Source organism: Nanorana parkeri, unplaced genomic scaffold, assembly GCF_000935625.1.
Source record: "Nanorana parkeri isolate BGI_ZX_2015 unplaced genomic scaffold, ASM93562v1 scaffold17, whole genome shotgun sequence".
Classification (NCBI taxonomy): Eukaryota; Metazoa; Chordata; class Amphibia; order Anura; family Dicroglossidae; genus Nanorana; species Nanorana parkeri.
This window is the reverse complement of record NW_017306285.1, coordinates 2,227,890-2,248,943: the sequence shown is the minus strand read 5'-3', so window position 1 is coordinate 2,248,943 and position 21,054 is coordinate 2,227,890. Positions and strand designations below refer to the sequence as shown.

General features: G+C 48.2%; 1 protein-coding gene across 1 annotated transcript in view; it reads right to left on the bottom strand.

The window, feature by feature from the left end:
* COL9A3 (collagen type IX alpha 3 chain) overlaps nucleotides 1–18,659 on the bottom strand; it is a 51,156-nt gene extending 32,497 nt beyond the window's left edge. Inside the window, exons 1-7 of the mRNA XM_018559554.1 lie at nucleotides 18,563–18,659; nucleotides 12,843–12,911; nucleotides 6,648–6,683; nucleotides 5,956–6,027; nucleotides 5,207–5,260; nucleotides 4,736–4,771; nucleotides 4,615–4,638 (exon numbers count right to left, since the gene is read on the bottom strand). Of these exons, the coding sequence (XP_018415056.1) occupies nucleotides 4,615–4,638; nucleotides 4,736–4,771; nucleotides 5,207–5,260; nucleotides 5,956–6,027; nucleotides 6,648–6,683; nucleotides 12,843–12,911; nucleotides 18,563–18,625 (354 nt within the window). The 5' untranslated portion in view covers nucleotides 18,626–18,659. The remainder of the gene's footprint in view (nucleotides 1–4,614; nucleotides 4,639–4,735; nucleotides 4,772–5,206; nucleotides 5,261–5,955; nucleotides 6,028–6,647; nucleotides 6,684–12,842; nucleotides 12,912–18,562) is intronic.
* Between the last annotated feature and the right edge of the window lie 2,395 nt (nucleotides 18,660–21,054).

Below are 21,054 nucleotides of genomic sequence, written 5' to 3'. Positions count from 1 at the left end.
AGGAGATACAGGCAGGATATGGAGGATGGATGGTATCAGGGAGGGGTATATACAGGCAGGATATGGAGGATGGAGGGTATCAGGGAGAGGAAGATACAGGCAGGATATGGAGGATGGATGGTATCAGGGAGGGGGGAGATACAGGCAGGATATGGAGGATGCATAGGGGAGGGGGGATACAGGCAGGATATGGAAGATGGAGGGTAATAGGGAGAGGAAGATACAGGCAGGATATGGAGGATGGAGGGTATCCGGGAGGGGAGATACAGGCAGAATATGGAAGATGGAGGGTATCAGGGAGGGGGGAGATACAGGCAGGATATGGAGGATGGATGGTATCAGGGAGGGGTATATACAGGCAGGATATGGAGGATGTATGGGGGAGGGGGGATACAGGCAGGATATGGAAGATGGAGGGTAATAGGGAGAGGAAGATACAGGCAGGATATGGAGGATGGAGGGTATCCGGGAGGGGAGATACAGGCAGAATATGGAAGATGGAGGGTATCAGGGAGGGGGGAGATACAGGCAGGATATGGAGGATGGATGGTATAAGGAAGGGGGGGGGGATACAAGCAGGATATGGAGGGGATCAGGGAGGGGGAGATACCGGCACGATATGGAGGATGGATGGTATAAGGAAGGGGGGGGGGATACAAGCAGGATATGGAGGGGATCAGGGAGGGGGAGATACCGGCACGATATGGAGGATGGATGGTATAAGGAAGGGGGGGGGGATACAAGCAGGATATGGAGGGGATCAGGGAGGGGGAGATACCGGCACGATATGGAGGATGGATGGTATAAGGAAGGGGGGGGGGATACAAGCAGGATATGGAGGGGATCAGGGAGGGGGAGATACCGGCACGATATGGAGGATGGATGGTATAAGGAAGGGGGGGGGGATACAAGCAGGATATGGAGGGGATCAGGGAGGGGGAGATACCGGCACGATATGGAGGATGGATGGTATAAGGAAGGGGGGGGGGATACAAGCAGGATATGGAGGGGATCAGGGAGGGGGAGATACCGGCACGATATGGAGGATGGATGGTATAAGGAAGGGGGGGGGGATACAAGCAGGATATGGAGGGGATCAGGGAGGGGGAGATACCGGCACGATATGGAGGATGGATGGTATAAGGAAGGGGGGGGGGATACAAGCAGGATATGGAGGGGATCAGGGAGGGGGAGATACCGGCACGATATGGAGGATGGATGGTATAAGGAAGGGGGGGGGGATACAAGCAGGATATGGAGGGGATCAGGGAGGGGGAGATACCGGCACGATATGGAGGATGGATGGTATAAGGAAGGGGGGGGGGATACAAGCAGGATATGGAGGGGATCAGGGAGGGGGAGATACCGGCACGATATGGAGGATGGATGGTATAAGGAAGGGGGGGGGGATACAAGCAGGATATGGAGGGGATCAGGGAGGGGGAGATACCGGCACGATATGGAGGATGGATGGTATAAGGAAGGGGGGGGGGATACAAGCAGGATATGGAGGGGATCAGGGAGGGGGAGATACCGGCACGATATGGAGGATGGATGGTATAAGGAAGGGGGGGGGGATACAAGCAGGATATGGAGGGGATCAGGGAGGGGGAGATACCGGCACGATATGGAGGATGGATGGTATAAGGAAGGGGGGGGGGATACAAGCAGGATATGGAGGGGATCAGGGAGGGGGAGATACCGGCACGATATGGAGGATGGATGGTATAAGGAAGGGGGGGGGGATACAAGCAGGATATGGAGGGGATCAGGGAGGGGGAGATACCGGCACGATATGGAGGATGGATGGTATAAGGAAGGGGGGGGGGATACAAGCAGGATATGGAGGGGATCAGGGAGGGGGAGATACCGGCACGATATGGAGGATGGATGGTATAAGGAAGGGGGGGGGGATACAAGCAGGATATGGAGGGGATCAGGGAGGGGGAGATACCGGCACGATATGGAGGATGGAGGGTATCCGGGAGGGGAGATACAGGCAGGATATGGAGGATGGATGGTATCAGGGAGTGGGGATACAGGCAGGATATGGAGGATGGATAGTATCAGGAAGGGATGGATACAGGTATGATATGGAGGATGGATGGTATCAGGGAAGGGGGAGATACAGGCAGGATATGGAGGATGGATGGTATCCTGGAGTGGGGATACAGGCAGGATATGGAGGATGGATAGTATCAGGAAGGGATGGATACAGGTATGATATGGAGGATGGATGGTATCAGGGGAGGGGGAGATACAGGCAGGATATGGAGGATGGATGGTATCAGGGAGGGGGGATACAGGCAGGATATGGAGGATGGAGGGTATCAGAGAGGGGGAGATACAGGCAGAATATGGAGGATGGATGGTATCAGGGAGGGGGGATACAGGCAGGATATGGAGGATGGATGGTATCAGGGAGGGGGGATACAGGCAGGATATGGAGGATGGATGGTATCAGGGAGGGGGGATAGGGAAGGGGGAGGGTAGCGGGGGGGGGGAGATACAGGCAGGATATGGAGGATGGATGGTATCAGGGAGGGGGGATACAGGTATGATATGGAGGATGGATGGTATCAGGGAGGGGGGGGGGATACAGGCAGGATATGGAGGGTATCAGGGAGGGGGAGATACAGGCAGGATATGGAGGATGGATGGTATCAGGGAGGGGGGATGGTATCAGGAAGGGGGGGATACAGGCAGGATATGGAGGATGGATGGTATCAGGGAGGGGGGATGGTATCAGGAAGGGGGGGATACAGGCAGGATATGGAGGATGGATGGTATCAGGGAGGGGGGATGGTATCAGGAAGGGGGGGATACAGGCAGGATATGGAGGATGGATGGTATCAGGGAGGGGGGATGGTATCAGGAAGGGGGGGATACAGGCAGGATATGGAGGATGGATGGTATCAGGGAGGGGGGATGGTATCAGGAAGGGGGGGATACAGGCAGGATATGGAGGATGGATGGTATCAGGGAGGGGGGATGGTATCAGGAAGGGGGGGATACAGGCAGGATATGGAGGATGGATGGTATCAGGGAGGGGGGATGGTATCAGGAAGGGGGGGATACAGGCAGGATATGGAGGATGGATGGTATCAGGGAGGGGGGATGGTATCAGGAAGGGGGGGATACAGGCAGGATATGGAGGATGGATGGTATCAGGGAGGGGGGATGGTATCAGGAAGGGGGGGATACAGGCAGGATATGGAGGATGGATGGTATCAGGGAGGGGGGATGGTATCAGGAAGGGGGGGATACAGGCAGGATATGGAGGATGGATGGTATCAGGGAGGGGGGATGGTATCAGGAAGGGGGGGATACAGGCAGGATATGGAGGATGGATGGTATCAGGGAGGGGGGATGGTATCAGGAAGGGGGGGATACAGGCAGGATATGGAGGATGGATGGTATCAGGGAGGGGGGATGGTATCAGGAAGGGGGGGATACAGGCAGGATATGGAGGATGGATGGTATCAGGGAGGGGGGATGGTATCAGGAAGGGGGGGATACAGGCAGGATATGGAGGATGGATGGTATCAGGGAGGGGGGATGGTATCAGGAAGGGGGGGATACAGGCAGGATATGGAGGATGGATGGTATCAGGGAGGGGGGATGGTATCAGGAAGGGGGGGATACAGGCAGGATATGGAGGATGGATGGTATCAGGGAGGGGGGATGGTATCAGGAAGGGGGGGATACAGGCAGGATATGGAGGATGGATGGTATCAGGGAGGGGGGATGGTATCAGGAAGGGGGGGATACAGGCAGGATATGGAGGATGGATGGTATCAGGGAGGGGGGATGGTATCAGGAAGGGGGGGATACAGGCAGGATATGGAGGATGGATGGTATCAGGGAGGGGGGATGGTATCAGGAAGGGGGGGATACAGGCAGGATATGGAGGATGGATGGTATCAGGGAGGGGGGATGGTATCAGGAAGGGGGGGATACAGGCAGGATATGGAGGATGGATGGTATCAGGGAGGGGGGATGGTATCAGGAAGGGGGGGATACAGGCAGGATATGGAGGATGGATGGTATCAGGGAGGGGGGATGGTATCAGGAAGGGGGGGATACAGGCAGGATATGGAGGATGGATGGTATCAGGGAGGGGGGATGGTATCAGGAAGGGGGGGATACAGGCAGGATATGGAGGATGGATGGTATCAGGGAGGGGGGATGGTATCAGGAAGGGGGGGATACAGGCAGGATATGGAGGATGGATGGTATGTTATAAAGAATGGACGATATCAGGGAAGAGGAAGATTGGTGATAGCTGGGAGAGACAGGGCAAACAAAAAAAAAAAATTAGAACAGGGACAAGGAACTACACACAGGTGAAGCAGCCGAAGAAAAAAAATCAGAAAACATGTTTGGGCTAGCTAGGAGGGAAAATGCATGAAGGTAGGGCCCTGTTTTTACAAACATGTCAGAACTTTATTGGTCTGGGTATACTTATGGAGGGAAGGTCCAGTAGACCGGGTTCGTTAGACGGGATTAAGCCAAATGCAACTTCAGACATATCATGGATCACCACAGCGGGGCTTGTAGTCAGGTTAGAAACATGTATTATTTCTAGACTAAAAAGGTTTAACAGTCACTTACAGGAGGTCCAGTTGGTCCTCTTCCCTATAAAGACAAGAGTAACATTATTTAACATTTATTGAACAGTCTGAAAGTTGAATTACAAGAAACATCTATGTGCGAGTTGTGGGTCTGTACTCACTGGGGGTCCATCTGGTCCAGGTGGTCCAATATCCCCCTGCAACAACACACATCAGTCATTATTAATTCTATACTTCCCCCGGGTATCCGGGACCAAGTGTTCACGACGATGTGAATAATAGGGAAGTGTATGGCCCCACACTTCATCAAACAATCATGCTGGCCCTCCTATGCTGAGCTCTCCACTGACCCTGAGTGGGCCCTCTTGGGCCATGGTATTGGGGAAAATTAGCTCACTCCTGAAACTCACTCTGACTAAGAATACTTGCTCTCTCCTTTTGTTATAAACTACTTCTGATTCTTCCTCTTTATTTTATGGCCAAATGGGAACAAGACCTACAGGTTCACTTCACCTCCAAGGAACACGGGATACAAACTTATAATAAGGTGGTGCAGGACCCCCCAAATACTACCTGCAATCTTCCTAAACACTATGGCTGATCTTAGTTTAGACACGGTAGGAACAACGTACTCTTCCTCCTGGAGGTCCATCAGGTCCAGCCTTCCCATCAGGTCCGGTGAGTCCCTGGACAAAAATAAAGTCAATATAAGTATTCATACTGCCCATAAAGTCAGATTCGCTCTAAAAAAATACACACTGGCAATTTTTAATAAGCAGAACTGTATTTGTGTCTTGAAATCAAAATGATATTTTAGCCAAATTAAAGGAAGAACTCAAAAATAATAAAGGACAGCCCCAATCAATAAGTAAAAATTAATAGCATAGGGTTCAAAGGTGGCTCAGGAAGAAAGGAACACACACTTATTTACGAAGAGCCAGACTGATCAGTTAAGAGGAACCAACTCAGACACACAACACTTCCGCGGATGTTGGCCATCCAGAGGGTAACTGCAGAGGTCGCGTAGGTAGGGCCGGTGCTAGACTATTTTGCGCCCTAGGCAAGACCAGCTACTTGCTACAGAGGTCAGTCCCTGACTGAGGTCACGAGGGAGGGGCTTTGAACACTAGAGGGAAAAGCTCACGTTATCAAACTACTTCCCTCCTCGGCCATCTTTATGAAGACCACTCACTTGTCTTGGGATAACCTAGGGGTATCGGGAAGCCGACAGAGCGCAGGGCGCACCCTAGGCGGCAGTGCGCCCTGCGCGTAGGACTTGGACTGGGTACCATCAACATGTCACACTGCACATGTGCACCTCTCCAATACTCCTCCTACAGGGACACCTTACAGGAACATTCATAGTAACGTTTCAACTTACATCAATTCCTGGAAGCCCAGACAAGCCAGCTTTTCCAGCTTCTCCTGGTTTTCCTGGGGCACCTTTTGGACCCTATAAGAGCAGAATTCAGTACAAATAAGTCCTTTGGTCACTCATAAAGCATTACATATAGATAAAACACAGCAACCCAATACAAATGGCATACACACATAATACATATGTACATATAAATTAAAGCTGAATTCCAGGCAGAAATCACATACACCTATAATGCAGCTCTGTAATTATTATTACACCACCAAATGTGATTATTTATATGCAAGCGCAGCAAGTATATCATTTTGACCTGATATCAGCCTCTTGTAGTCCCTGTGCAGAAGAGCTCAGACTGGGAATGGAGAAGCAGCACTAGGAGCCAGTGAGATGAGCTGCTGTGGTCATGTGCTAACAGAAAGAGAGATTAACTCATCAGGTCCGCTGCTTCTCCTTTCACCGCCCAATCATAGGCTGGGGGAGACACAAGACTTATTGAAGCAGAGTCTCCTGCCCCACCAGACAGGGCTGTGCTCTGTGGCAGAGATGTGTATATCTCAGGATCGGATGGACAGAAATACAAATCCTTTGGCAGGTAACACAGCTTCTTATAGATGTATATAGCTGTCAGCCTGGCATTCAGCTTTATGTTACATAAATAACGTTCTGCTTTTGAGGTCTCATTTTTTTTAACTCACTGCGGGTCCAGGTAAACCAGCGGGTCCGACTTCACCCTGAAATACAGAAAATGGACAATTCAGTTTTTATATTTCCCATCAAGTAGAAGGTTTGTGAAGGCAGACACAATAAAAGAATGAACTCATCACTGTACACTAGAAAAACCTAACATGAATTATAGGAAGGAAATTTCTATTTTCTAATTATTAATATATGATCCGGCAGAAGATCCGCTCTTCAATTCAATATGATAAATTGTGGCACCATCCAGGCACAAGGCCATAGGGTCTGTACAGCCATGGGAAAATGGTCATGTAAAGGGCAACCTAGGCAGGAGCCCAGTGCCCAATGGATTCCAGAGACTGACGGTGGAGTGCTGGACCCTAGTGTAAAGGGACATTGGTAGGCATGTACACATCTAATGAATCTAGCAGAGGTCAACGAAGTAGTGATACAAAAAAAGACGGCCAACAAGTGAGAGGGCCAACTAAGTCTAATAGGCCCAGAGGATTTATATATTCTAATGTGAGAGTCACAGGAGTAGCCAACGTGTTTCATGGAGCGCTACTACCTGATATTGAATGGCATCTATACATGAGAGAAGGAACAAATATATATGACTTACAGTTGGAAGTCTGCAAATGTGTCGAGGATGGTGACACAAGGAACGGTGTACAGAGGAAGTCCAAGAACAAAATACTGCAGCAGTGGATGGATGAGGGAGCGCTGTGAAGTTACCTAGCGGCACGCGTGCACGGCTGGCCAGGCCGGGCCACGGCGGCTGAGGGGGGAAGGACCGCGGCGGTTGTGGAACCGGGACCGCGAGCGGCTGTGTTCGGTGCGTGTGTAGTGGAGTCAAATCGTTGGGCAAAGTGGACGCTGTGCACAGACGGGCTCGCTGTATCGTGATGACTACGCGTTTCGAGGCACAACCTCTTTGTCAAGTCTTAGGGCAAAGATCTTTGCCCTAGAATGCCCTAAGACTTCACGATACAGCGAGCCCGTCTGTGCACAGCGTCCACTTTGCCCAACGACTTCCACAGCAGACTTCCAACGGTAAGTCATTTATATTTGTTCCTTCTCTCATGTATAGATGCCATTCAATATCAGGTAGTAGCGCTCTTTCTTGTGTTTTTCTGTTTACCATTCGAATTTGCAGGGTCCTCTCCCTGCTAGTGAGAGCCTGCACACCATAATTCATAGCCCGTGTTTTTTCCAGTAACCAATTATCAGTTGTGCGCTTATGGTTTTTCGTTTTGTTGCAACGTGTTTCATGGGCTCACTTGCCCCCCCCTTCATAAGGGTTTCTAGTTTAAGGCTACCAGATTTTCAAAATGAAATCTGGAGACACACTTTAAACCCCCACCCCCCCCCCCCCCATTTGTAGCCACACCCACAAAATCATGCCCCCATTTTTAGCATGCCCTGAAACAATTGGTCACAGATTTATGGAAGAGGAAGCAGACATTGAAGATGTAAAGAAGACAAAGGTACGCAGAGTCCAGGGGTCAGTAGTAAGTAATGCAGGGTTCATGGGTCAGTAGTAAGTAATGCAGGGTTCATGGGTCAGTAGTAAGTAATGCAGGGTTCATGGGTCAGTTGTAAGTAATGCAGGTTCATGGGTCAGTAGTAAGTTATGTAGGGTTTAAGGGTCAGTAGTAAGTGCCTCAGGGCTCAAAGGTCAGTAGTAAGTAACACAAGGTTCAAGGGTCAGTAGTAAGTAGTGCAGGGTTCAAGGGTCAGTAGTAAGTAACGCAGGGTTCAAGGGTCAGTAGTAAGTAATGCAGGGTTCATGGGTCAGTAGTAGGTAACGTAGAGTTCATGGGTCAACAGTAAGTAACGCAGGTTAGTGGTGGTAACGTCAGTGGTAAGTAACGCAGTGTCCAAGGGTCAGTGGTAAATAGCGCAGGTTTATAGGCCATTAGTAAGTAAAGCAGGGTTCAAGGGTCAGTAGTAAGTAACGCAGGTTTCATAGGTCAGTGGTAAGTAACGCAGGTTTCATTGGTCAGTAGTAAGTAACACAGGGATCATGGGTCAGTAGTAAGTAATGCAGGGTTTAAGGGTCAGTGGTAAGTAACGCAGTTTTCATAAGTCAGTATTAAGTAACGCAGGGTTCAAGGGTCAGTGGTAAGTAACGCAGGGTTCAAAGGTCAGTAGTAAGTGAAGCAGAGTCCTAGAAGCAGCCATCACAGCATGTACAAAAGTCATGCCCCACTGCAAGGGTTAATTTTTTACATGCCCAGAGTTCTTCTTTAACCATTTCACACGTGTCCAGTTTGCTACCAAGTCTTTTATTCTTTAACTGCAAGCTGATAAAGGGGACTGGTGAGCCCCCCAAATGCACTGACAGTCACTCAGATCTGTTCAAAACCAGCAATAAGGGAAAAGTGTGCCCCCGAAATGCGTTGTAAGGCCAGTTCAGCTACCCAAGCCAAAACATTTTTATGGCACATTTAAGTAAAGACTGAACACTGTGCATATGTAATGAGCAAATATGGTTACCTTTATGTAGATCACGGGTGGGCAACCTCGGCACTCCAGCTGTTGTAGAACTACAAACCCCATGAGCCATTGCAAAACTCTGACAACCACAGGTATGACTCCCAGAGGCAGATGGAATTTGTAGTTTCATTACAGCTGGTGTGCGGAGGTTACCTACCCTTAATGTAGATAAATAAGTACAAATTAAACAAAAGAACAGCAAGGAGGATTTCACACAGGGACTATCCTTGTATACTTATATCAGCCATAATAATAAATAAATTCAGGCTTAGGAACTAGTTGAACCCTTCTGTATGGGCAATAACCTCAACCAAACACTTTCTGTAGCTACTGATGAGACCTGGCCAGAACCTAGGAGGTGCCTAAATATAATACTGTTCCTGTTCATGTATGTTGGAAAGTCTTGTTCGAGCATGCAGCTATAGATCACACCACAGCATTTCAACGGGCTTGTGGTCAAGACGCTGACTTGTTCTTTGTGAAATACATAACTTGTTTTATGTAGAAGCCACTTTGTTGTGTTGTGTGAACCAAATCGACCCTTATATTCTGCTGTAGAATTTCCAGATACAGCTTGGAATTTCTGCTCAATGACTGCAAGCCATCCAGACCCTGAGGCAGCAAAGCAGTGGCCACCCAACAGAGTCCACCCTTCATGCCTCAACATTGGTATAAGGTTTTAGTTTGGTGACATTTATAAAAAATGTATACTTTGGTCTTATATGTCTACAGACCATTGGTCCGGTAATGCTGTGAAACATCAAGGTGGTTTTAAAGTTAACCTGTGCTTTGCCAATGCAGGGCAAGCAACGGATTCACTTTAATTCCTACCCAGTAATACATTTTAATGTTTCCTTCACTCTCCCGCTGCTCCATTTAGGGTGCAAAGCAAGACAACATTGTGCAAGCCCCATGTACCTTCTGCTGTCGTTTTTACAGCACTGAGGACCCCCCCACCCATGTGTCAGTGCTAACCAATCACCAAACACCAATGCTCTTACATGGCATGAACCACATGTCCTTCCAGTACTACATGTACTGGGAAATGTCTTCAACAGAGAGGTGGGAGAGCTGCAATGGAAGCAATATGCTGCTGGGAAGGGCACCATTAAAGTGAACCTAGCGCCTTGGCCACTATAGACAAAGAACAGGTTCACTTTAAGCAAACTGGAGACAGGAAGTCATTTTTTTGGAGGGCAGATAGTAGATGTTACCAAGTTCTTGAGTTCCCGTAGGTCCGTATTTGTCACCCTAGAGATGTCTACCATCTGTTTGAGGATTCTACAAATTACTGATTTCTAAAGAAGGTTCAGACTGACCACATTCTGAATTATTTCATTTGTGAACCACCTGCCTGAACCAATGGAGGCCCGAGTCTTTAGACCGATTTAGGAAACCTTTTATAAGCTTTCAGACCAGGGGTAGGCATCTGTAGTTCCACACTACAGTTGGAGTCCTGAGGGTGTCCACCCCGGCTTTAGACTTTCCTTGTGAGGTCCTCGGATTGTTCATATTGTCTACACCACACTTCAACACAATTGCGTTCTGAAGACGTATGCAAAATTGTAACTATCATTTTACTGGCACGTCAGAGCCACACTAGAAATTATTGTAACCCTTAAATAAAAGCTCCCCATACACATTACAGTCTGAATGTGGAATCTGCTTTACATATACACAACTATGAGATATGAGGACCCACCTAAACTATCAGTCAAGTTGTATACAATCAGGTAGACTCTTGGGCTACATAGTTATTGGAAGATCTAAAGACTGTCAGATTGTGCTGTGTGTAATTGGTTTTACTTACTCTAACTACCCTCATTATAGATACAACAGCTTCGCTCTTAGGTCTGTATGCCCTGTCCAACCAACGATGGGTGCAGTTCCCTATGCCAGCTCGCCTCCTCCTCGAACACAATGTTCGTATGGAGGAAACGGTAATTGCACTCCAAAAAAACACTTTCTGTCGTAAGGTGACAACACTCACTTACTGTATCTATGGAGGGAGCCGTGGTTGTCAAACAGGCTGGACATCAAACATGCCATTCTCTTCCACACATTTTTCTCAGAACAGGTGAATCAACCATCAAGAAGGGGTGGCATCTCCCACAGACATGTCTATTGGCCGGCCAGATACCCAGAGACATCTCTATTGGATGGCCAGATGCATAGAGACATGTCTATTGACTGAACAGATATTCAGAGACATGTCTATTGGCTGGCCAGATTCCCAGAGACATACATTATATTGGCTGGTCAGATACCCAGAGACATATCTATTGGCTGGCCGGATACCCAGAGACATATCTAATGGCTAGTCAGATACCCAAATACACATCTACTGGCTGGTCAGATACCCAGAGACATGTCTATTTGGCAACCAGATACCCGGGGACATGTCTCTTGGTTGGACAGATACCAAGAGACATGTCTACTGGCTCAACAGATACCCAGAGACATGTGCATGTTGGCTGGCCAGATACCCAGAGACATGTCTATTGGCTGCCCATGCACGCAGTAAACATCTACACTGAATGATGGGATGGGGCTGGGCAGCCAATGGAAATGACTATGAATGCCTATTGACCATTAAAACCTTTTCTGTGGTCCTCTCTGATTTAGTTTCAACTTGTCCTGGACCTGACTCACTGGGGCTTTTAGTAATAAAGTCACTTGTAGCATCTACTACAAGCTAGCCATTACTATACAACTCTCAAATTGTGCACAGGTTCACTTTAAAGAGAATCTGTCGCTTTACCCACCCTGTGATGCTTATCTCTGCTGTGCTCCTCCGCCATTCTGTTTATCTGCTGGGGTGTGGGTCTAGACCCTGTGTAAATTTCACATCGGTCTGTGTTGGAGCTGGTCAGGCCTGGGGATTGGCTGCTGAGGCCCGGGCACTGCATCCTGGGAGTAAGAGGAGAAGCATTGGGGGCTTCTGAGGGCTCCAAAACATGAACAGATTGGTGGGTACAGCACAGCAAAGGTCATTATTAATGGATGGGATAGGGTCCATAAAATGTCACTTTTTTAGGGCAAAGTGTTGTTTCCCTGCATTCAAAGTGCACATCAAGCACAGGTCTGCAGATTCCCATTTCGCACCTTGATTGGTTTCTTTTACATTACAGGTAACACAGGTTTTTGCACTCAACCGCATGCATTGAACAGCGCTGCATTTGCATGCAAAAGCCAGCATTTGATACCAAGCCTTTAACATACCATGCACATTCATATTCTCAAACAGCATTAGAAGCTCGTGGAAACAAAGATAACTTGTGGATCCTTTTTGGGAAAAAATAGAGGAGCCGGGTTATTTAAAGATCGGTACGTGAATAAGGACGCGTCCTGTCCAGAGAAGTCTGAGCTCCTCAGATGGATGAGGACCCTGAGCCTTTGATAGGAGCAGGCAATGCTCACATATGAGCAGCACACAAGGAGCTCTGTGCACAGTCTGGTCCCTCCTGGCTGGAGTCTGTTAGGGGAGGGGGGAGAGGTTGCTGAGAGCAATACACAGAGCATCCTTTGTACCCCACTGAATCAACACACACCACCTCTCCTGCACACAGAAACTCCTTTAACCAGTTAACAACCAATCACAGGGCGAAGAGACATCGAGACTGAGGACCCCTCCAGCAGGGAAAGGGTTAACCCGCGCACACAGCTCTTACCCCAGCCGCTGTGTCCACCCTCAGCCAATCAGAGCTACTCACATCTATTCCATCCTTGCCTGGTATTCCAGAAGGTCCAGGTGGGCCGGGTGGTCCTGGAGGTCCCGCTCTCTGCAGAAAGATAGACAAGGGGACATTGTCACTAGCAGATAGGAAAAAGGTACAATGAGGAGATCACATGAGGTTACAAAGCTCATATTATGGCAAATATTGTTAAAGAGACATCATTTCCAGGACTAGAAAAATAGATATTTCCAGTTAGTTCCCTGGAAGATAACATTGAGGATCTTCTGATGCTGAGAAACCCAACCAGTCACACTTACTCTGACCTTTAGCATGCACCAATATACCATTCCATATAGGTTATAATATAAGAGTTATGAGACCTACAACCCCCATTGTGCAATAAATATTCACAAAAACTGAAGATAATGTGAAAACTAGGGACAAAAAGTTCAAAGAACAAATGATCAGAACCAACACGTGTCCAGGTGATCCCAGATGGTTAGTACCTTGATATAAGCTGGGGTAAAAAGGGTGAAAAACTCAAACATTGGTAACACCTTTGCTTTACAACCAATCAGAATTCAGATCACATTGAGGTGCCCAATTGAAGATTATATCTGATTGGATGAAGTTACAACCTGCACTTGCCAAATTATTATTGTGTTATGCATCTAAGACTCTTAGATCGTAGAGGGTCAAGATTTCCTATGGACTTGACTGACCTTTGATGTTGGTGCAACACCCAATGAACATTCATATATCCCTCAGCGACCAATTACAAATCACGTCTCTGCTGGTTACACTTTATATGTCAAATGGCAGAATCCAATAAGTGGTAAAAATTTTATATATACGTAGTATTATGATCAATTTTTATTCATAAAGTGGTATCTAGGCATACAAAGGTGAGTTAATGCCAAATGTGAACTAACTGTCCAGCTTGGTCCCAGACGTGGACTGCCACCTGGCTTGTCTCGATGCAGATGGCATGAGGTCACATGCTTTTCTTGGACAAAGTGAGGATTATTTGGGAAGACCTCTCATGTGACATTCCTCACCTTTGTGATGAGTTTGAACCCCCTTCCCACCTTCACAGATGATAATCTGAGTCTGGCTAACGTAGAAGCACCAGAATTCTCTTTGTTGGTCTGCAGTTGCTCTTTCTGAAGCATAGTACCATTAATTTGTAAGTTGTCCCATGCCCCTGATGTCCCATAGAAAATCCCACCAAGCGGGGGGCAGCACACAAGTTGTATAGGCATATAGACAGGGGCAGTACACAAGATAGATAGGCAGCGGGCAGCACACAAGTCATATAAAAAGGGGGCAGTACACAAGATAGATAGGCTGTAGAGGGAGAGGCAGGGGGCAGCACACAAGTCATATAGGCAGGGGCTGTACACAAGTCATATAGGCAGGGGGCAGAACACAAGCTGTACAGGCCAAGGGGCAGCACACAAGTGATATAAAAAGGGGGCAGTGCACAAGATGGATAGGTAGGGGGCAGCACACAAGTTGTGAAGCTAGGGGGCAGCACACAAGTCATATCGGTAGGGGGCAGCACACAGGTCATATAGTTAGGGGGGCAGCACACAAGTCGTATAGCCAGGGGGCAGCACACAAGTCATATCTGTAGGGGGCAGGACACAAGTTATATTGGTAGGGGGCAGCACACAAGTCATATAGTTAGGGGGCAGCCCACAAGACATATCGGTAGGGGGCAGCACACAGGTCATATAGGTAGGGGGCAGCACACAGGTCATATAGGTAGGGGGCAGCGTAGGGTCATCCTTTGCGTATCTTTGGAAAGTGTCTTCCTTACTCTTCCCGAAGTGGTGACACGTACATTACACACCTCTGGGTATACAGTTATAACTGAACCACATTATGTTGTTAAGTTTTATAGACACAATATACTTTGATGAGTGCTCCGGGACTTGGAACGCTGAGAATGGTTCTTACAGTTTACAACAGCCTTTCTCAACCTTTTTTTTTTGCATTGAAACCCCAAAAAACAACGTTTAGGACTCAGGGAACCCTTACTAATAATTATTATATCTACAGCTCATGGGACATCAGAGTGATCAGTAAGTGGTGGAAGTAAGAATAAGTAAAAGAATAAGAAATGTGACATTCTTAGTGTATATGACAGCCAGGGCTGCTCTATACAACAAAATCACTTTCAGTAATAAAAATGAAATAAAACATAAGAAAGTCCAGAAAAAGAACTCAACTGTGAAAATTGGAGTGTTCTTTCACACTGGTGGTCAGTGAGGTCCCTATTACCATTAGTGGTCAGTGAAGTCCCCTCTAACATTGGTGGCTAGTGAAGTCTCCATTACTATTGGTGGCCAGTGAAGTCCCCACCAACATTAGTGGCCAGTGAAGTCCCCATCACCATTGGTGTTCAGTGAAGTCCCCAATAACATTGGTGGGCAGTGAAGTCCCCATCACCATTGGTGGTCAGTGAAGTCACCACTAACATTGGTGGGCAATGAAGTCCCCATTAACATTGGTGGTCTATAAAGTCCACATTAACATTGATGGTCAGTGAAGTCTTCATTGACATTGGGAGTCAGTGATGTGGTCAGTTGAGAAGGGCCTCTTTAGATTGGTGGTTGGTGGAGACAAGCCCCATTATGTTGATGGTCAGTGGGAATAATGCCCTCCCCTACAGGTATCTGAAAAAATAATTGGTGTCAATGGTTACTTATCTAGGAGGTAAAAACTGCTAATTGCCCAGGGAATCCCTAGCAAGCTCTGAAACAACCCATAGCATGCTCTGGAGGAACCCCTAGCAAGCTCTGCAGGAACCCTAGGGATCCACGGAAACCCTTGCTGAGAAAGGCTGGTCTACAATACAGCTGTTAAAGCTGAAGCATTTTCAAATGGGACATGAAAGTATGAGGAGCACTGGCTGAACATGGAAGAAGATGATCAGCTTTGTTACTGAAGGAGTAGTAGATACATAAAACCATCTCCCAATAGAGGCATCTTTTGTAATAATTATGAGGCAGCTATGACTGGTGTCTGCAAGATGGCCGGCTCCTTTGGGCCAAGATCGTCCAATTTTCAGAGATCGTAAGGGCATTCCATCTGAATCTCTGACACGATTGTTCACAATTCTAACAATTATATGTTGGACCCCGTGGTCTTATATAACGTTAAGTACACATTAGCCAATTATTGGTACTAGAGGAAGGCCATTTTGGTTGGCAGATGGCCGGTAGGCCATCTAGTAGCCGGCTAGTAGTAGGTATATGGCTCTACCATCTGGCACACTATAAGGGCATGTTGAAGGTGGGTCCACGTAGCGCCCCAGTCTGAGCAGGCTGAGCTGTTTGATCAAATTCCACTACTCGCCCTGGTATCTGCCCTGATACCACCAATGGACACAAGCTAGAGGGGCAATTTTTCTACAGATGCATGCCATTGACCATTGTCGGTTGCCAGGACTTCATCCTGCTGTCATATACCCCCAATCTGATCCATTGACCTCGATCTTTTTCAGCAGAAGCAAAACTATTTTTGACTGCACATGTACTGGGTGTAACTGTGCCCAATCAGGGCTGCAATTTGCACTAGCATGCAGCAACCCAATGATTTGGGGTAAGTAGACTTTGTAGACACCTACAAGCTGTGTCTATATGTGGCTACCGTTACCATAAATGGACAGGGCCAGCATTTTTTTAAAAATTGACTTGTCTTGTCTAGAGAGCCCACAAATCACTGAGCAAGGATGACAAAATAATGGAAACCCTCCACCGTATAGCCATGCAGTGCTAGCACTTGCTGTTGTTTCTAAAGGCCGAGTGGCTGAACTGTAAACCCATAAAGAGCCATCAAAGAACACAACACACAAGCCTCGCACTGTCCCGGCAGACAGGAAAGAACAAAACGCATGTGTAGCAATATCCCGCAGTGTTTATATAGCTGGGGAGCCAGCGACTAAACATCAGAGACCCTTCAGAGGGGAAGTGGATGAAAATGGGCACCAGACAAGAGGGTCTTTGTTTCTTTTCGGGAGGGGGGAATGACATTCCATCGTGGAATAACAGCACCGACAGGGAACTAGGAGCAGACAGTATTATAAACATAGAACACTATAAAGAAGAAGAATATTAAAAACACATAGATCAGAATTTATCAACATCGATGGATCCTGGCAATGAATCTAACTGCCCCTGATAGAACATTACCAGTGCATGGGACAGTTACTGCATCACCCTTTCAAGGACAGATGGCGGTAACCCATGACAACCAATCAACAATCAATTCTTCTCTTATGTACCATAATAAGTACTGGCCCCTGGCTATTATTTGGGGGGGGGACCAACAGCATTAAAAACTCTTGTAAGTCCCATGAGGCATTGCAAGACTCTGGTAGCCACAGGCATGACTCCCAAAGGCAGAGGCATGCTGGGATTTGTAGGCTCACCACAGCTGGAATGCCCAGGTTGCCTACCCCCCGGACTAAGTCATACGGTAGGTAACCTCAGCACACTGGCTGTTGTGGAACTACAAGTCTCATGAGGCATTGCAAGACTTCGGCAGCCACAGGCATGACTCCCAGAGGCAGAAGCATGCCGGTATTTGTAGTTTCACTACAGCTGGAGCACCAAAGTTGCCTATCACTGGACTAAAGCTGTTGGTGCACGATATGGTCAGTAGACCATATCTGAAACTAACCCAATATAGAAAACAATAGCTTCACATTTTCTTAATAACAAGGTTTCTACTAATTTGTGGTGGCCCCTTTAAGAAGCCAAGGCAAAAGCACAGTAAGGAACAGTAACTGAGTTCTCAAAATGAACGGTGGAAGCCGGTTGATTGAGGTTACCTGTGCTGTCTAAAGCAGGGGGTAGGCAACTTCAGCACTCCAGCCGTTGTGAACCTACAAGTCTCTCTGCCTCTGGCTGTCATGCCTGTGGCTCTCAGAGTCTACCAATGTCCCATGGGACTTGTAGTTCCACAACAGCTGGAGTGCAGAGGTTCTCAGAGCCTTGCAATGCCCCCTTGTACTTGTAGTCCCACAACAGCCGTGGTGCTGAGGTTCCCTACCCCTGGTCTAAAGGCAACAAATTCTTCCTGTAAATCATGTTAATGATGAGCATGTCGTAGCTTATGGCATATGGTGGACATCACGCGGCAACTGTAACCCAGGCAAGGTGTGTTGCACTCAGGGGTCCCACAGCTTCCATCTGAAGCCTTTAACTAGTGTACAGTCTGGAATGTCACAGGGGTAAGTGGCGAGGAAGGAGGGTTGGCTGGGTGGGGGGCTATTGGGGTGCTGATCACTGAGCACAATACTGCAAGCCAATGTATCAAGGAGAGCAGGCTGTTGCTGAGAGTAGGATCTCATTGATGTCTGATCAGCCAATCAGATCAATCGATACCGCTTCAGATCAAGAAAGAAAATAAAACTATGACCCATAAATGAGGTCAATAAAATAATGTAATAATTAAATAAATGTTCTACTTTTAGGAAAAAATTGCACTTCCAAAACGCTGTCTTGGGTATCGCCGCCAGTCCAGTTCTACCGTGGACTATGAAAAATAACGGCGTTGAGTATTGCGACCACCATTGGCTGCAGGAAAGGGTTAACTAGACAGCGGTGACAAAAAGGCGATGGAGCGCCGACGTAGACCATAAGGAATGACATCTCCGCGGCGGTTCCCTTTTCTGTAGGGTGAAGGGGGTGGCAACAGGTACTGGAGATACAGAGCAAGCAAGCAGAGTGTGCGAGATGACTTACCGGCGCCTGAGGGGCCACCAAGTGGACCAATAAGAGGAACCCAAGAGCTGGGAACCAGACCATCTTTATCCCCCGGATCCTTCAAGTCCTCGGCAAGGCTGCCTGCGGTCCCTATGTCCCCCTCGCTCCTCCGGATCGCAGCCCCCTGACTGAGGGGTGTCTGACTCCTGATTGAGTTTGCTCTGCTGGTCCTGGGATGTGGAGAGGATGAGGGATTCAGAGCAATGGAGGAGGAGGAGAGAGGGGACTGAGCGCTGCTGATTGACAGCCGGAGTCCCTGGAATGCAGAACACGGGAGAGGTGGAAAACCCAGGAGCCCTCCTCCAACCCCAAACTCTGCATCCTCCTACAGGGACATAAGGATCGCCTAAGGGTTAAACAGCACAGAGATCGTAGAAGAAGGAGTCTTAGGTTATCTCTGTCCGGATTTGGGGGCGTACATTTCCACCTTAAAAAAAAAAAAAGAAGAAGAGAGGTGTCACCTTAAAAAGAATGTCACATTTAATTTAAGGAAATGTACTTATGTCTTCCATCACTGCGCTCTCTGCTGCAGCGAGCATGGCTTCTTCTAGGAGGATGCCGGGAGTTGCGCTGGACATGGCTCTGATGATCGGCTCACCCTGGGGTGACTCCGGCGGCTGTTTTGCTCTGATGGGATGAGCCCCACGAATTGCTCCGTGAGGCCCATGCGGACAGCTGCGGGAAGCGCTGTGCTAAGTAATGACAGCTGACAGAGCCTGCAGCCAACCGCATGTAACTGGGCATGCTGCGATCACCTGCGGACGATCGGCCCTGGGTGCAGAGAGATCACCTGCTGACGATCGTCCGTCTACAGCTGCCCATACACCTTACAACCATCGCATGACTTTCGTTGTGCGATGGTTGTAAGATGATTCAAATTTCGTACGACCTGCCCATCTTGGACAAAGCAGATCGTACTTGTGATCATCGGCAGCTTTTCCAGCGTGCTCGGAAAAGTCGTGCGAACGTACAGTAGAAGCGGTCGCACGCCTTCCATTCTCCTGCCAATTATCGTACTATCGCGGGATCACCCACAACTATCGTACGATAATCGGCAGGTGTATGGGCACCTTTATAAAGACCGCTCACTGCTGCTCTCTCTCTCGCCTTGTGCAGGGTGACTGGCCTTGTCTCCGCCCCCCTCCTGTAATAAAGACCGGTCACTGCTGCTCTCTCCTTGTGCAGGGTGACCGGGCTTGTCTCCACCCCCTTCTGTAATAAAGACCGGTCACTGCTGCTCTCTCTCTCCTTGTGCAGGGTGACTGGTCTTGTCTCCACCCCCTCCTGTAATAAAGACCGGTCACTGCTGCTCTCTCCTTGTGCAGGGTGACCGGGCTTGTCTCCACCCCCTTCTGTAATAAAGACCGGTCACTGCTGCTCTCTCTCTCCTTGTGCAGGGTGACTGGTCTTGTCTCCGCCCCCTCCTGTAATAAAGACAGCTTACTTCTGCTCTCTGTTCTAGTGCAGGGTGACTGGTCTTGTCTCCACCCCCCTCCTTCAGTGGGTGGGGCCTGCTGGGTCCCTCCCACAGCTCTGCTCTCTGCACAGGCTATGTACAGCACAGTGATGATGTCACATCTATTTTTATTAGGTAATATCTGGGTTTGTAAAGGTATTCGGTTCGCACAGTTAGATTTTTTTATTTTGTGGCTATTGAGGAATATAAATGAAAGCTAAAATGAGAGTAACCCGGGAACTTTCAAACTCTTTCGAATAATGCAAATCAAAGAGCAGTGACTAGCAAAGCTATGTACAGCACCCTGTGGACCATGATCTGCCTGCCATGCATAGAGAAGCACAGAGACCCAGTGATGACATCACCGGGTATAAAATAATGCAATGATAATGGAAAGATTTTAAGATGTCATATGAGGGGGAGGAGCCACAAGCAGATCATTCTTCACCTCCAGCCTGAAATCGCATCATCCTTGCCTTCCATCTGCTTGCTCTGGGCGCTGCCTCCCGAGCCTCAGTATTGAACATTCCTGTCCTTTGGCTTCGAGATGTTTGTTGATCCGGATCTGAGGAATGTGGCACGTACCCGTTACTGTACCAAGTGACCAACAACCCCGGGGTCACGTATCCCTCCCCCCCCCCCACCTAACTATTTATAGGGTCCTGGAAATTAACTCTTTACTATCACATATGTAGTATCTTCCCTCAGAAACAACATTCATCTGCTTGGAGGTGACCACACATATTACAATCTGATTTTAGATGACACCGGCTAGCAGGATTCAGTACTGGGGTTACCAGACAGGAAGTCAGCGGTGTGTCGGGAAATGTCCCCCTGCGCTGATCCCGCTCATGTCTAATGTCATCTGTCCTGATTTATTTTACCAGCACACCCATGTGACTCACCTACTTCCATACTGGACTCCTCTCCACCATTCTGATCACACTCAGCTGACACCTCCGGCCATTACCTGGGCTCAGGTGAGTGCAATCAGAAGGGGGGAAGAGGTGGGGGG